The sequence below is a fragment of the Cyprinus carpio genome, chromosome B17, assembly GCF_018340385.1.
Source record: "Cyprinus carpio isolate SPL01 chromosome B17, ASM1834038v1, whole genome shotgun sequence".
NCBI classification, from domain to species: Eukaryota; Metazoa; Chordata; class Actinopteri; order Cypriniformes; family Cyprinidae; genus Cyprinus; species Cyprinus carpio.
This window is the reverse complement of record NC_056613.1, coordinates 12627310-12643812: the sequence shown is the minus strand read 5'-3', so window position 1 is coordinate 12643812 and position 16503 is coordinate 12627310. Positions and strand designations below refer to the sequence as shown.

At 37.3% G+C, this 16503-nt stretch overlaps 1 protein-coding gene across 8 annotated transcripts in view; it reads right to left on the bottom strand.

Annotated features, from left to right (window-relative positions):
- The window catches only part of dlgap2a (discs, large (Drosophila) homolog-associated protein 2a), a 120927-nt gene that overhangs the window by 25733 nt on the left and 78691 nt on the right, over positions 1 to 16503 (bottom strand). For 6 of the 8 annotated variants that reach the window (XM_042742317.1, XM_042742310.1, XM_042742311.1 and 3 more), the window contains 2 exons: positions 13390 to 14531; positions 2574 to 2767 (listed from right to left, as the gene is read on the bottom strand). In XM_042742317.1, the coding sequence (XP_042598251.1) occupies positions 2574 to 2767; positions 13390 to 14531 (1336 nt within the window). Of the gene's footprint in view, positions 1 to 2573; positions 2768 to 13389; positions 14532 to 16148; positions 16221 to 16503 lie in introns of all 8 variants that reach the window. The other 2 variants (XM_042742313.1, XM_042742314.1) reach the window with 1 other exon arrangement.

Below are 16503 nucleotides of genomic sequence, written 5' to 3'. Positions count from 1 at the left end.
AAAACATCACATTTCTCTCTAGAAGAAGAGAAAAAATATATATAGTATAGTATATGTATGAATTGTCTGTGAAACAGTAAAGAATATATATCATAAAATAAAAGCATGAATTTCATGAATCTATCTATCTATCTATCTATCTATCTATCTATACACACACACACACACGCACAAAATGCACAAAGCAGCACACAAGGTTTTGGCAGCACAGCAGAGCCATTGTGTTTTCAGCATGTCAGTAATCTTCAAACAGTAAGGGCAACCATAAATGTTTAAGCATTCATCACACAAGATGGAAGAGCCACAAGAGCATATTTAGGCAGATTACTGGCCTACAACAGCATCCTGCACATGTTGTTTGGAGATGATCAGATGGCCTGTTTGAATCTTAAGCTTGTCTTCTCAAGTCTGATTTTCATAACAGAAGGCAACGGTGGGTGACCCATTTCCTCTAGATTCAATAGCTCGGTTTGGATAGACATAAAGTGCCAGAACATGGCCCAACATTTGGTTTGGATTGTGTGCAGAACCATCTCAAGAGTTACTGCTGGGACATGGACAACACTGATTCTCCAAAGGAGGAGTGAGCATGACATGCTAGCTCAGGAAAAAATCTTTATGTTTGAAACCCTAAAATGACATTTGGAAGTGTAAAATAATAATAGAAAAAATAAATGAAATAAAATAATAGAAATTTAAATGCTGTTTATATGGCTATTGTTTAATTTACTATAATTTACTGTAATATAGTAATTTACTGTCTTGCATGTTGCAGGGTACTGAAGCAAGAACTGTATGACAGGCAACCGAGCCTGTCATACATCTTTCATCTCTGCATGACAAAGCTGTACAGATAAACATACATTTTCCTTGGTAGAGATGCACTTCAACATGTTTTAACATATATCACAGATTGTATCAACACTTTTTGTAATGTGGTTAGATCTTTAACTCCTAAAGACATTCAATGATGTGTTGCTCACTTTCTTAAAGTAACAGCACCAACAAAAAAATTGCTTTCTGGAGAATGCATGAGAAAAAAAATATTATTATTGTTTTTTAATTTCTAAGTGAATTTCACCCGCAGGCCATAATAATGCTTCCTCCATTGAAAAAGTCCCCTGTCGTCCACATATTTGTATAGAATTGTTTTCAGTTGTTATGGTGCTTGATCTGTGCATATTTCTATTCTGATTCAAACGAAACAACTTTTTCACAGGAGAAAGCAATATTATAGATAGAGGACTTGTATTTTAGGTGGAAACAATGATTTGATATTCGTCTTGATCGATTTGTTTTTTTAAAAAGTTAACAGTTGATGATTAACTTGATTATTTTTATGTTTTTATGAAACAAATTTTTCTACATCTTGGATGGCCTGAGGATGAATAAATTTTGAGCAAATTTTCATTTTTGGGGAAAATTATTTCTTTAAAGGGCCTATGAACTTCTCAAAAGCAGCCGAGGATAATTCTTACCTGAATGCTATGCTAACTTAGACTCTGCTAGACATAATGGGACACATCTTCTTGTGGAATCCCTGCCGCCTTACAATCTTAATACTGTATAAATATACTTTTTCATAATAAGCAGTGAATGCATTGGTCCATGCACCTACTCAGGGGAAGAGCTCATTTGATGTGCTACACTCTCTTTCATTAAATGTACTTTGAGAGAGGCAGTCTTGCCAAATTTATAACATCATGTTTCAGAGCTTTGCATAATGGTGTACAGCCCCTGTAATATAGAGCAGAAAATAATCCTCACGTCTGGGAGAGAACAAAGGCACCAGGTGGTATTGTGTGAGAGAGCGGGTGCAGTGTAACAGGAATATCCCATAATTCAATGCTGGCTCAAGATGGAACAATATCTGGAATGTTTACAAAGACTGGGCGTAAATATACAAAAGTTTCAGCTTTAAAAGTGAAACAAAATGAACGCAACTTCTTTGTTGCAGGTATTGCTGAATGTTAAGCCTTTTTATGTGGTATATTTAGTATTCGGCATTCAGTATTCAATGCATGACATGACCAACAGACTGTATAAAGCTCTTGCCTTAGTCATAGATGCCTGACTCACAGTCACTTTCTATAACAGACAGCATTGCTTTTCGATATGAAGTTCATTAGATGATATGATTATTAGATATGAAGTTCAGTTGCAGCAGGAGTCAGTGCGTATTGAATCACTTTCAGCAGCTCGTCTGTAAGATTATGTGTGTTTGTCATCTTAATTGCTTCAATTTTTCACTCAAATTTACCGGTACTGCTAAACGGCAGTTTCAAACGGTAAACCAGGGTGTCCCATTTTCATAGCAAGAGAGTCTATAATGCACAATCTGTGATGTGACTGCAGATGTTTCTTGATGGCTCATAACGAGATCAAAAATCCATTTGCATATTCAACAAAAAGGATCCCACATGTCGCAGAATGTGGGCCTCTGTGATTGTGTAGAAATAACCGGTTAATGATTGCATGCCTGTTTTCTACTTTTTGACTTTGTGCATTAATCACTCTAACCTCTGATTCGATGGGGCTTCTAATGACATTCACTGGCTAATTAAAAATCCTACCTCTGGTCTGAAAGTTGTCTTTGCAGCACGGATTTGACGAGGGCGTCGGGTCGCACGCTTTTCTGTGGGGAGTTTTTAGGGCTGCCGTCGGAGTCTCCGCTGTCCTGATCACCCATGGCTTTAACGTAACTGCTGCTCCTCATCCTTCTGCATGGGATCTCCTCATCTCTCCCTCCCCATTCATCCTGAGGGACCTGTATGCATATAAATTCTGATTTCATATAATGGGTATATATTAAAGCACAGACACACCTTCCACACATGCATATATATACTGTCACAAAATATGTTGAAAGGAGGGATAAGAAAGATAGAACTGACTCTTCGCAAAGACCCACTCTCTCCTTCGTTACTGCTGCTATACTGTATGTTTACATGAGAAGGTTTCTTGTTCCACCCATGGAAAGATGTCAATACACACACATAATCTCCTCTCCTGTTGGGTTTGTATGTCAGACATAAATGGCAGATTTGGTGTTATGATCGGTCACATGGCCTGTCAATCAAACTCCCTGCAAATTGTTAGCATGCTAATATCCTCACCAAGTTTAATGTATGACAGCTTTTCTTGCTTGCAGTTTTCATGATTATGAAACAGTTTGTTGTACTATTGCCTTTTTAAAGCATAAAAGCACACAACTATTATAGACGACCTGTAATACCGCACATAAACAACCTCATTCCATGTTCGTATCTTTTACACAAACTGATATGTTGACTGCATTTGTCAAGTTTAATCATTCAACCCTGTTACCAAAATAAAAAAAATAAAAAAACATCAAACAAACATATATGTAATTTAATTTTAATAAATATATCAATAAACATAAAACATAATTTTGTTCCTAGTGGCCACTAAAAACTAAATTGTAAGCCATTTACTCGTGGGCTATTATTTATTTATCTATTTATTTATTTATGAATGTAATGTTTATTACCTGCTGAGGTTGGTGAACTCTTGGGCGTGTTCAGTTGCATTTTTTCCTGATAACGGCGAAAATAACTTAAATTACTTTGTCATTTTTGGTCGTACAGTTAAAAGAGTAAGACACCATTAGAAACTATAAGGGTCTACTTTTAAATTGCAGTTGGGCATCCCACAACAGGAGTGTAAGAATAGAAAATTCTTCTTGAAAACTTGCATAAAATAAATAGAAAATATGACATTTGACAATCAGCATCCTCTGAAGGTCAAGTAAAAAAAAAAAAAAAAACTTTTCAGAGTTTCAGGGCTAATTTTGTACCGATTTCATGGAAAGTCCTAGAAGAGTAGATTTAGGAGTGCAAAAGAAAGCTTTTCTTTAAGTAAAAAGGGAGTAGCTTAAAAAACTTCCTTAGTAGGTATGTCTGTTTACTAAGCAGTCAGCAAGACCAAGAAAATAAGAAGAGCGTATGCAGGAATTCAGGAAATGGCTGGATGCTCATTAAAACAGACTCCTCAACACAAGTCATTGCCAACACCGCTGACACGGTGACATTGTCACAACTGTTATCCATCACCTATACCAGCTAACATTTACTTCTTGGCACTTTCCCCAAGAACATCTTCACAGAAAACACTTATCACAGACTATCTTTACTTGTGGACAGTGACTGAGTAATATTACTGTTGTTGTCATGATCTTGTATGCTTAATGACTCTCTTCTTGTGAATGAACAACGTTTCACTCAGATCTGATACCTGAGTGACAGATCACATGACAGAAACAAAGCACTGACATATTTATGACACGTTCTCTATTCACACTAGCAGAGACCAATTTTGTCACCTAGCAACCATCCTCATCCTCATAACCTTCAGAACACTACTTTACATCAGTACTCTGAAAACATCCTCTCAGAGCAACACATCTCAACAGTTTTATAGGCCAAGAGATGAATTCATTACAACAGAACTGTGACATTCCTTCTTCTGTGGAACACAAAAGGAGGATTTGGAAGAACTGCGCTGGTCACTCTTTTCCATGTGATTATAGTGAAGGGCGACTGATGCTTTCTAGATTTCAAAATGAAGCCAAAATCACCATAAAAGTGATTTCTAAACACTGTTTCTTGAGTTCAGCTTACTGGATCATGATTTGCTGGAGGTGAGGATAATTGCTAAAAGTGACTTAAATTTTTGTTGACCAGTGACATTTTTCCATTTCTGTTCTACTAAAAAAGAATGTCAAGTTTGGAATGACATCAGGATGAGTAAATAATGTGAGTTATAAATCTTATTTATTTCTAAGATAAATTCTTTTAACACTTAAAAAATAATTTCAGTGTTTCAAGGTACACAGTTCATAGACCATGCAACATATTTCATTAAGGATTTGAATCAATTGAACCACAACACATGACATTTAATAAAAACAGCTCGATAAACTCTGTGTTCTTCTACCAAAACCTTTTGTTTATCAGATAGCCTCTCATCCAGGTGACAAGGGGCACATTTCAGCAGCCTCTTGGGTCTTTAGCATTCTGCAAGAAGAATGATTCTGATCCAGGAGTAAATGAAAATGAGTAAATGTCACAGACACCCTTGTACACACACACACACACACACACACACACACACACACACACACACACACACACACACATAATCCATAGAAGTCTTTAGGTTAATTAAGTCTTGAAGGAGTTTGATATTTTTAGACATTTAATTAACCAAAAACGCCAGAGGACAGACACAATCTGTGGTGTAAAACTCTTGATAAATCACTGAGATTTGAGTCCCCCTTCCCCAGTATGGATGGCCCGTATGACTGTATATTGTGTGATAGTAGAAACTTATTAACTGGTGAAGATTTCGCTATACAGTTTATACAAAAGTAGTCTAGAAATTATTTTTTACACATGAGAGTAACCAAGAAACACAGATTCATACGAAAATATAAAGTGGGCTGTGTCCCACTGGTATGATGCATGGCCACATGTGTATGTATATCAGGTATTTTGTGACAAACTATGTAGCTCATTCAATCAGAATGTATTGTTTTAGCTGCCCGATTTAAAATGTTACTTTTGTTTTTATTAACTCTAGACTTCAGAATGTGAAGCTATTGCTGACCTCTTGCCAGATCACTTCATTTATTCATATATATATAGTTGTGCTCATAAATTTACATAACCCTTGCAGAATATGCAAAATGTCAATAACTTTAACAAAATAAGAAGGATCATGAAAATTGCATGTTATAGTTTATTTAATACTGAATAAGCTATTTCACATTACATGTTTATATATACTCCACAAGACAAAATAATAATTGAATTTGTAAAAAAAAAAAAAAAAAAAAAAAAAACTGTTCTAAAAAAAAAAAAAAAAAACACCTGTTCAAAAGTTTATATACCCTTTCTGTGTTGTTTCCTGGATGATCCATGACTTATTTTCTGTGTTGTGATGGTTGTTCATGTGTCCCTTGTGTCCCTTGTTGGTGTTTTCTAAACACAATTAACTTTTGTTTCAAAAAAAAAAAATGCACAGTCTTTAAGGGAGGGGGCATTTCCCTCACTCTACCCCATTGTGTTGCCACTTTAAACATCAGTAAATGTTTTCAGCTTATATAATAGTTAAGTTTGAGTCCCCCAGTTGTCCTTAGTGTGAAAAGATGGATCTCAAAATCATACAGTCACTGTTGGAAAGGGTTCAAATATCCAGAAGATGCTGGAAAACCAAAGATTGTCGGAGCTGAAGGAGCTGGAGGACTTTTCTGAAGAACAGCAGGCAGCTGAACTGCTCAGGACCAACAAGGTACTCATGAACCAGTATCACAAAAAAGAAAGAGAGTCGTGGATCATCCAGGAAACGACACACAGTATTAAGAAACAAGGGTATGTAAACTTTTGAACGGGGTCATTTATATAAATTAGTTATTATTTTGTCTTGTGGAGACATTTATAAAATGTATTACACGTTGTAATTTTATTGTATATTGCATAAATATTTTTTTTTTTTACTTTTTTGTAAAAGTTTAGGGTCATTAGGATTTAAATAAATAAATGAATAGTACTTATATATATATATATATATATATATTTATATACTTTCTTCCCTGAAATAAAAAAGTTTCCACAAAAATATTAAGCAATATAACTCAATATATCAATTAGCAAGTGATAAGAAGTGTTTACTGAAATTTGTAGCATATTCTGATGAACCATGTGACACTGAAGGCTGGATTAATGGCTTCTAAAAAATTCAGCTTTGTCATCAATGCATTTAAAAAAATTAATAAATTGAAAACAGTTATTTCAGAATATTTCTGTTTTAATCAAACAAATGCAGTCTTAGTGAACATAAGAAACTTTCAAAAACATCTTTCAAATTGACCCCAAACTCATTTTCAAAGCATGATAAAAGGTTTCCTCATGAGAGTTTGTTTAAAATCACAAAATATTACAGTGATGAACAAACAAATTCAGAGAAGCACTGAATGTTAATGATGCATGCCATTGTATTTTTTTTTTTTTCTCTAATTCAGTATAAGCAATTTAAACAAATTCAATGTTAAAGCTAATTTACGTGTTTGTTTTTGAACAAGTGTCTGTGATTATCTCCTCTGAAAGACTAAACATGTTCAAGCTCATTTAGGGGACAAACAACAACACAAATAGCATCTGCTGTCACCAACATTCCTTTACCCATCTTCACACACACACGCACACACATCCAGCTGTGTCTGACCTCTTTAGCTGTCTGACTCTCACAGTGTATTGAGTTGTTGTCAAGACAGGGTCTCTTTGTGTCCGTGTGTGTGTGTGTGTGTGTGTGTGTGTGTGTGTGTGTGTGTGTGTGTGTGTGTGTGTGTGTGTGTGTGTGTGTGTGTGTGTGTGTGTGTGTGTGTGTGTGTGTGTGTGTGTGTGTGTGTGTGTGTGTGTGTGTGCGCGTGAGAGAGAGAGAGAGTGTGTGGAAGGAACTGCTGTTTGGCTCCTGCTGGCTTGTAAACAGCCGTATTAATTGGTTATTAGATTCACCTTCACTGACCTATCAGAAAATCTATTAAAATGCAATCCTCTCTTCTAGTAGCCTTTTGATGCAGGTGAAGAATACAGAGAGAAAGAGCAAGGTGGAATCATAATGAGAAGGGTAAACTCTGTGTAAGAGTGTGAAAGTTTGCGGCTAGACAACGCAGGGCTCAGCTGGAGAGGTCTGTTCATTTAAAACTCCCATGATCCTTTATCATTCAGGGAGTGAATATTTCTGATGTTCATAGTTTTGTGGACAAATCCCAGCGATGTCTGCCAACTTCTATTTAAATGTCAAAGTCATAATGTCTGAATACTTCATTCCTGACTTTCAGTGCTGCTCTTACAGACATTCACATAAAGTTGAGAAAAGTTCAGCTTTTTGTAAATGGGATGTGATGCGGCGACTACCGATGGGACTGAAGACTCTGGAGTACATTCATCTGTCTCCTCTTATAGTTGAGTTAAGGAAATACAGAGTAGACTTTGTGTTATGAGCAAATTCACTTCTTTGCATGATTATGTTTCTGCCCACATGCAGGAGTATTATCAAACATTAGGCATGAAAAACATATTCAGGTTTTTTGTGCTTCATTAAATATACAGCTGTTTTACTCAAGATGCCTTCAAAGGAGCTACCAAAGATGAGAATGACCAATTTCTATTGCATAAGCAGATTTATATCTAAAAGTATATTTTTCTTCTTTTCACAAACATTTGGATAATAAAATCAAAATGTCAATAATAAAAAAAAATACCATGTATAATGCTGTCGGTTCATTCTGCTATTAACACTTTGTCTACAAGCAAATGGAATGTTTTCCTGTTTGTTTATTTATTTATTTATTGCCAAACACCCTAGTTGCTTTGAATTTGCTTGGTGAACTCATCAACATACATTAAAATACATACATACACATACATTTTTGTTGTTTGTTGATGCAACTTATAAAGCTGATTGTCACTGTCCCAGGTTAGTTAGGACTTAGGATTGTTCATTTTCTTCATGATATGATGTATTATGCACTGCTGCAATTTATATACAAACAAATTATCATTCAGAATGCTAATGTTTAGTAGGAATGACATCTTATTTTTTTTAGAAGTAATTCTTCTAATTTGTTAGTTTTTTTTTAAGTTTTTTGCAGTTTAAAAGGCTTGAAGGAATTTTTAGGGGTTTGGAGTGGAAACACTTACCAGCTAACCAACATTACATCAACCTAGGGACCTCCACACTGCAAAATCAAATACAGCAAAAATATCTAAACATCTTTTAAAAACAGATAAATGTACTTGAGGCTCCAATAGCATAAGAAGGTTTTCAGAGAAAGGTTTTCAGAGTCTCTCACAAAGGCTGCATTTATTTGATCAAAATACAGAAAAACCAGTAATACTGTGAAATGTTACAACAATTTAAAGTAACTATTTCAGTAAATTTGAAAATGGCATTTATTCTTCTGATGGCAAAGCAGAATTTTTAGCAGCCATTACTCCAGGCTTCAGTGGTCAGGTAACATATTATTATCATCAATGTTGAAAACAGTTGTGCTGCTTAAAAATTTTAAGGAAACCATACAATTTTCAGGACTCTCTGATGAATACATAAATAGAATCTCTGATGAAAAGAACAACATTTATTTGAAAAAGGAGTCTTTACCGTCACTTTTGATCAATTTAATGCATCCTTGCTGTGCAAAAAAAAAAGAAAGAAAGAGAGAGAAAGAAAGAAGAAAGAAAGAAAAAGAAAAAACTTACTAACCCCAAAACATCCAAAATATCCGTGTTTTACTAAACCCACTGTTTTTCCTTTTTTTAAGCATTCAACTAAGCCTTCCAACTATACACATGAGTTTTAAACAAGAAAAGCTTAAAACAAGAAAAAGACAAGAAAAGACATTTTCTTGCTTAAAACAAGACAATTTGCTATTTGAGTTTTAAGGATATTTGCAATTTACTAGGACACAAGATGACGAAATACTGATGAAGAAAATGATTTTCTTTTTTGCAGTATGTGTGAATGGGCCATTACACTTTAATCAGGATTGCCCTTGAGCTGTAGGACATCTACCTTCTAGTGATTGATATTACCATAAAGTCATGCCGAAGTATTTAAAATTGTTACATCAGACAGTGAAATCAGTTGCTACGTTTAGATGCATTTTAATACAGCATCCATAATCCGACAGTTAGCTCATAAGAAATGAAAGGTCTTAATATAAACACTTCATAGGAGAAAAATCATCTGATTAAGCTTGAAAGAGGTAGAGCAGACCTCCCAGTTTAAAGTAAATGATCTGCAGAAAAACTCAAATCAAGCAACTTAATTTTCAAAGATATTTTATATAAACATAAATAGTATATGAGGAAGTAGCATTCAAAATCCACTTGAAACCACTTAAAAATTTTAGGAGCCAGTTTGAACTCTTCTGCTATCCATCACAGAACTGAGGCTTCTGCCCACAATGAAGTGAACCACTGTCCTCCTCATAACATGATCAATGATTTATGTAAGAAGTGTTGAAATCTGGAGGAATCCCTTGCCAAAAGTCATCTCATAAACCATTTAGCATTGATTTTGATCCAAATCACAATCTCAGCTAATGATTCAATCTATTCACGATGGTGACCGTCATGATGAACACACACTAAAAATAGCTGCTTTAGTGCTATCGCTCAGCACGCGGTGCTCAGGACACCGGACCATCAGAGTGAAGGGGCGCACGTCCCTCCCGGAGAGTTTGCGTCACTGCGGGCTGCATCAATAACAGCAGCCAAAAATAGCACCAGCGTGATAGACGGCGCAGACTATTTTTGTTGGGGTCGAGAGAACCTATTAAATGCCTGACCTAGAGATGCATCATAGTCATTGACTGCTGGACGGTTTCTGTCCTTTTCTGCAGGCTGATGTTTTATCCATTTGGACATATTTGAAACACAAACACACTTAAGCTAATTGCTGAGCTAAGAAAGAAAGACGGAAAGAGGTTGCTTTCATCCCTCAGTGAAAGTCCACATTTTAGTCACAGATGCATTTGAGCTGAAATTAGAATTAGGAGTGATTACTGACAAAAAACCTATAGGCCTTTTCAAAAAATGGATGCTGAAAGTAGTTTTGTACTTTTGTTGAAAGAAAAATGTGTTTGTTTTGTAAGTAAAAAAGGGGATTTTGCCTCTTGTGTGACCTGTAAAGGTGCAATTTTTAGTGGGCAAAGACACAATCCTATAACAAGCTTTCCCACAATGTTGTTATAAAGACAGATTAGATCTAGAGGAGGCATATGGACTTTAGGACATCCAGATGAAGGCAGGGCACAATTTCTCCAAACTAACCAATCACAACTGACACTCTCAGAAAAAAAGAAAGGTACAAAAAGGAAAAAAGTTGCCAATGGGTGGTACCTTTTCAAAAGGTACATCTTTTGTACTTTATATACCCCTAAAGGGTGCACATTGGTAGCTTAAAGGTACATATTAGTACCTAAATGGTACATGTTTGTACCTTTTAAAAAGTACTGCCCCAGTGACAACTTCTGTACCTTTTACACAATATTAACCTCACTGACCAATGAGAGTATCATCTTAACAGTAGCATATTCACTTAAGGATAATCTCAGGCATATTCATCTCCTATCATTGCCATTGTTGACACAAAATATGCATAGGATATAGCTCAGTATTGTCTAAGTTGACTGAGTGGGACCCAAATGATGTCTCCACATGTCTCTAAAACATAAAACTTAATATTGATTTAGGTTCTCTTTCTCTATGGATTCTTTCTTTCCCTAAGGAAACACTCAGATTCATTCATTCATTAATTATCTCAATGGGGCCATCAGCCTCGCTGCTTCTGCTGTGCTACTGCATAAGTCCAGGACTGGTAGAGGCTGCTGTGTCAGCAGATGTTCACTGAGGGTGTTTTTTCATTGTACCTGCTGATCTAACTGCTTGAGTCAGACATCTGCAATACTAACTAGTTCTGACAGACCAGCATATGTTGTGTTTTGGATGCTAGCCTATTTTGAGATGTTGCTCTCTACACCTGGCTCCTTAACTAGCCAGTAAGGCTATGTTGGTCAAACAGCTTCAACTGCTAAAGGCATTTCTTGTCCACTAGGTTGACCACCACTAATCAGCACGGTCTAACTGGACCAGCATCTTTTAAAAACAAATATTTGGGAAAAATATAATTCAATCAAAATAAGAGTTTATTTTGCCAATAAACACATGGATACATACATAGATTACATTTCACAGAATTTTTTAAAGGTTGCATATCCAACTGCAATCAAATAATCAACCGTAGCTGTTTATTAAAGAACAATCTGGTAACATACTGTTATGAATTCTTTAATATTTAGTAAACCACTGATTAGGTACACGAGTTTGCGAGAATCAGACCAGGGCTGTAACCACCATTGACACTGAAGAGTGTACCCCAATTATTAGAAATGGCTACATTCCCCCCCCCAATGAAATTCTTGCATTGTTAAATTTAGCAGTGCAGAAAACTCTGGCCAAATATTTTCATCCAGTATCCTGTTTCATACAGATATTTATGAAAAAAAATTTAATCAGGTAATACAGCATTATCTTAATATACAGTAAAGAGAGGCTGAAAAAACAATCATATTCTAAAACGGGATGAATTAACTAAAGCAATAAGACTGTCTTCTTTAAAGTTGCCCTAGTGTTATTAAAAAGATGCCTAGGCATGTACTAAAACACAGTAATGACCAAGAGGTATTTGCATAGTAGCTGTACTTCAAGAGGTATTTGCATAGTAGCTGTACTTTGTGACAGATATGTGATTCATCAGCACTTTTGGAAACTGATTGCATTTTGCTACAATGCTAACCTGTGACAATTCAGCATCCATATATAGGATAAAGAGGCCTAATTGTAAAAATGGACTAGAAAACAGCAAGTAGCTATTTTCAGTGGTCTGACAGCACATGAATAATGCATCCCGACGAAATGCGATGCATTTGGAAAATCACGCGTTAGCACAGAAAGATCAATGCTAATCAATATGACTCATTGTTTGCAATAATTCCGTACATAAACAACAGGAACAAACTGGTCTAGTCGGAGTGACAGGATCAATAAATCTGCCTCTCAATTTAGCACATTAGCACCTCACAACAACACACACACACACACACACACACACACACACACATATTTCAATCAGGCTATAATTCTCCACCAGCGTAAACAACATATTCCTGCCTTTGTAACAACCCTTTCAGTGGACTATTACTTTTGACTCTGTTAGGAACCCTCTGAATCCTAAACAACAATATACAGGCACCAATAAGCCGTGGATCAGAAAGCAGCCACACAGAGGTTTGTTTGAAAATCAATAGCATGACTTCATATTTACTCCTCTCACGAACACAAACATCCAAGAATCTCTTCTTACAGCAGTTCTCAACTTTTTTAACTGCATGGCCTCACATTGTCCACAACAATATTCTGATTTTCTTCTGGATAAGGATTAAGGATAAGAATTTTCAAAACAACAACATGAATTTACTACCATATGAATATTTTCGGCATAAATACAAAAATGTATATTCAAAAAAGAATAAAAATGCAATATTTTTATTACTTTGCATGTCTCTTCCAGGTCTAGAAATGAATTTATAATTAGGATACTGTATATAATCAGTATATTTTCTGTACATTTTCAGTTGCACAAATGCAAAAAACTTGCATTTTAGTTTATTTTAAAGCTTTGATTTTAAGTTGTTTTAAGTCATTTTGACATCCCTATGGAAGTCTGCTGAGGCCCAATGGTTGAGAACACCTATCTTACACCACAGCATCACCAGCAATCACGTCTTCATGAACGATATCTCACCTGCAAATAATGACAAGGCCTCATGGAGGACTTCAGATCTTGAGGCATGGTTGGTTTCTCCAGGTTGAGGGAAGATTTGCGGTAGGCTTCTTTAGCTTGGCTGACAGTCAGTGTTGACCACGAGCTGCGCTTCATAAATTTGCCCTCGGGGGCCATAGCGATGCTCTCGCACGCTGAACATTTCACGTCATTGTTGCTCTTGGAGGTCTTGAGCGAAAGGTCGCCAAAGTGCCCATGGCCTGTGTCCGGGTAACAGTGAGTGATATGATCTCCGTGGTGGCGGCTCATGATGCTGGGAGTCCGGTAGGTGCTGTCGCTGTCCAGGTTGTCGTCAGAACTCCACCAGCCTGCTATCCCTGAGCGTTGCTTGGAGTCTGACTTGCGTTCCTTGCTCTTACTCCGTTTGCTGTGTTTGTGGTTCCCATGGTGGTGTCCGTGATGGTGGTGGTGGTGGTGTCCACTGTCTGAGCGAGAGTCTCCCTTGGTGCCGTTCATCTTGGACGACCCCTCCAGCGAGTGGGACTTGGTGAAGAGCTTCTGGACAGAGTGCACCAGGTGGCGGATGCGCCCGGGACTCTCGTTGCGCTGCTCGCTGCTTGTGGTGGTTGCAGACGTGCGCTGGTATTGCAGCGTGTGAAAACCATCTCTGTGAATCGGCAACTGCTTCTCGAACTGGTCCAGTAGGTTCGCAGGAATACGATTCATCTTCCCAGACCCGCCACCCCCACCGCCAACACCGACCCCTCCACTGCTGCCGCCACCATGGGAAGTGGAGCCATCGTCTCTCGAGCCGTCGTGGTGTGAACTGTAGTGCATTCTGGGAAAGGTGCTGCTGGAAACGTGGTCAGATGCCATAGAAACGGGCATCACCATGCACTCTGAGTGGATGGAGCTGCGGGGTGAGCAGCGGTGTGGATCCAGAGGGCAGCTCTCGGTCGGGCTGAGCAGATAGGAAGAGCGGGAATCGGGGCCGACATGCTGCAAGTGGTCGAGGGACTGATCGCAGTCTGGCAGCCCACAGGTGTGTCCTGATGTGAAGGTGAGCTGAGGACGACCGCTTGATAAACCTTTCATATTCCTGGGAGGGGAGGGGTAGCTGTCTTCATCGAAGTACAGCGGTGGAGACCATGAATCTAGCTGATCTATGAAAGACAAAGAGAGGAAAAGAGAACGGAGAGGATTAGTGAGTTTGATTGCTTTTACTTTGGCATTCAGCATCAGTTTAGGCCTCGTTCATTCGTTCTGCAAAATATATTTTGGGACAATTTCCCCATGGGCATGTAGGAATTGCTAATAGGGATGTTTGCAAAACAGTCTGGTAGGATTCAAATGAGCTGATTACAAAATCGCTGGTGTTTTTGTGAATTTAAGCGATCATGCGGCAGCCTCATGGAAAACATGACACTTCAATTCATGAATGGAATGAAATCATGTTGTCCGGACAAAAGAATGTCCCAAAGCCCTCTGCTGATCCTCCCCATCTGGTCCTGCCAGGCCTTACGAGGACAGAGTTACAAGCCTTGCCATTTATCCAATGCAAAGTAAAATAATAGCCTATCATTTCGGAACCGCTGGGCCATCCGTCAAAGCCGGCTCCAGTAAGAGAGGGAGCACTTCGAGGTGCTTCAGCAGTTGTCCTTGAGAGACATTGCTCAGAGATTAAAACCACGTTCACTGTGATCTTTCATCATGGCCACATACGGGCAGCCTGCCACTAACTTCATCAGAGCTAGAGCTCAGATATGCTGTTTTTCACATCTGCTGCCCTTTCTGACATAACTATTTCATGCTGCTGGATCATATGTCATTTCACACAGGTGATTAATGGGAATTTTCATGTGCTGAACGTACAGGGTAATGCATATTAAAATAAAGGTCATTTTTCAATTGCTGGAGAGAAAAAAAATGCACAGAACATGTTAGTGTTAATGAGTTTTTCAGTGTCAAAAGTGAGGGCTTGTTAAATCTAAGGTATTATTAACAATTTTAAAGTTGTCTTTCACATCCAAGTGAAAGCACATAATTTGACAAATATTCAAATTTTGAGAAAGTATGCATTTGTAGTGTATTTAAACTCCTATTTCATCTATGAGACGGTATGTGACGGTATTATGAGACATTTTCACATACCAAATAAATAAATCATATTTGAGCTGATTATAAACAGAGAATTTCTACAATGGCATCAGTAGCTGTAAACTTTGGTATGTAGCTGCAAGCTGTCAGTACATACAGTAAGACAGCTGCCAAATTACAAATTTGCTGAGTGTACACTTGCATGTCTGGTCAAAGGTTTGGAGTCAATAAGTCTTTTTTCTTTCAGTCAACACTGATAATAAGAAATAATTCTTAAGCACCAAATCAGCACATTAGAATGATTTCCGACGGATCATGTGACACTGGCTGCTGAAAATTTAGCGTTGCCATCCCAAGAATAAATAAAATTTTGAAATATAGTAAATGTACATTTATTTTTATATTGATTTTAAATTGTAATAATATTTCACACTATTAAAGTTTTACTGTATTTTTGATCAACTAAATGCAGCCTTGGTGAGCACAAGTGACTTCTTTAAAAAACGGTAGCATATTTCTGAAAAACACACAGGGCCTGAAAAGAGGAAACCATATATTTGATTCACACTGGCAGCAAAGAACTGGACTGAAGACAAAAGCAAAAACATCTTTGTGTGAATTTGGAAAGAAACCAATTCAAAACCCTCCCTTGTGTTTAATTAGAGCACAAACAGAGTACTGACCCATGAGGAGATCTTTAGCTCAGGTCAGCACACACCATAATGATGCCCAAGTCCATCTTGATTGAAGAGGACCTGAAGGAGAATGTCAAGTTTGTTTATTCTGAGCGTGTGAAAGAATATTCTAGAGTGATAGCGAATCACGAAGAGGCACTTCATTAAAATTAAACTTTATGAGAGACTGAACAACACAGAGAATAACATTAAAGCACATCCAGAACAAACGGTCCAATTTGGATTACGTCTGTAAACACCAGCCAATACAAGCACTTGATTACGTTCTTTCAAAGGTTAAAAGCAAGGCTCCTTCAAGAAATCAGGGTTGTTCATCAGAAAATCGAAGAGATGCGATTGTGTC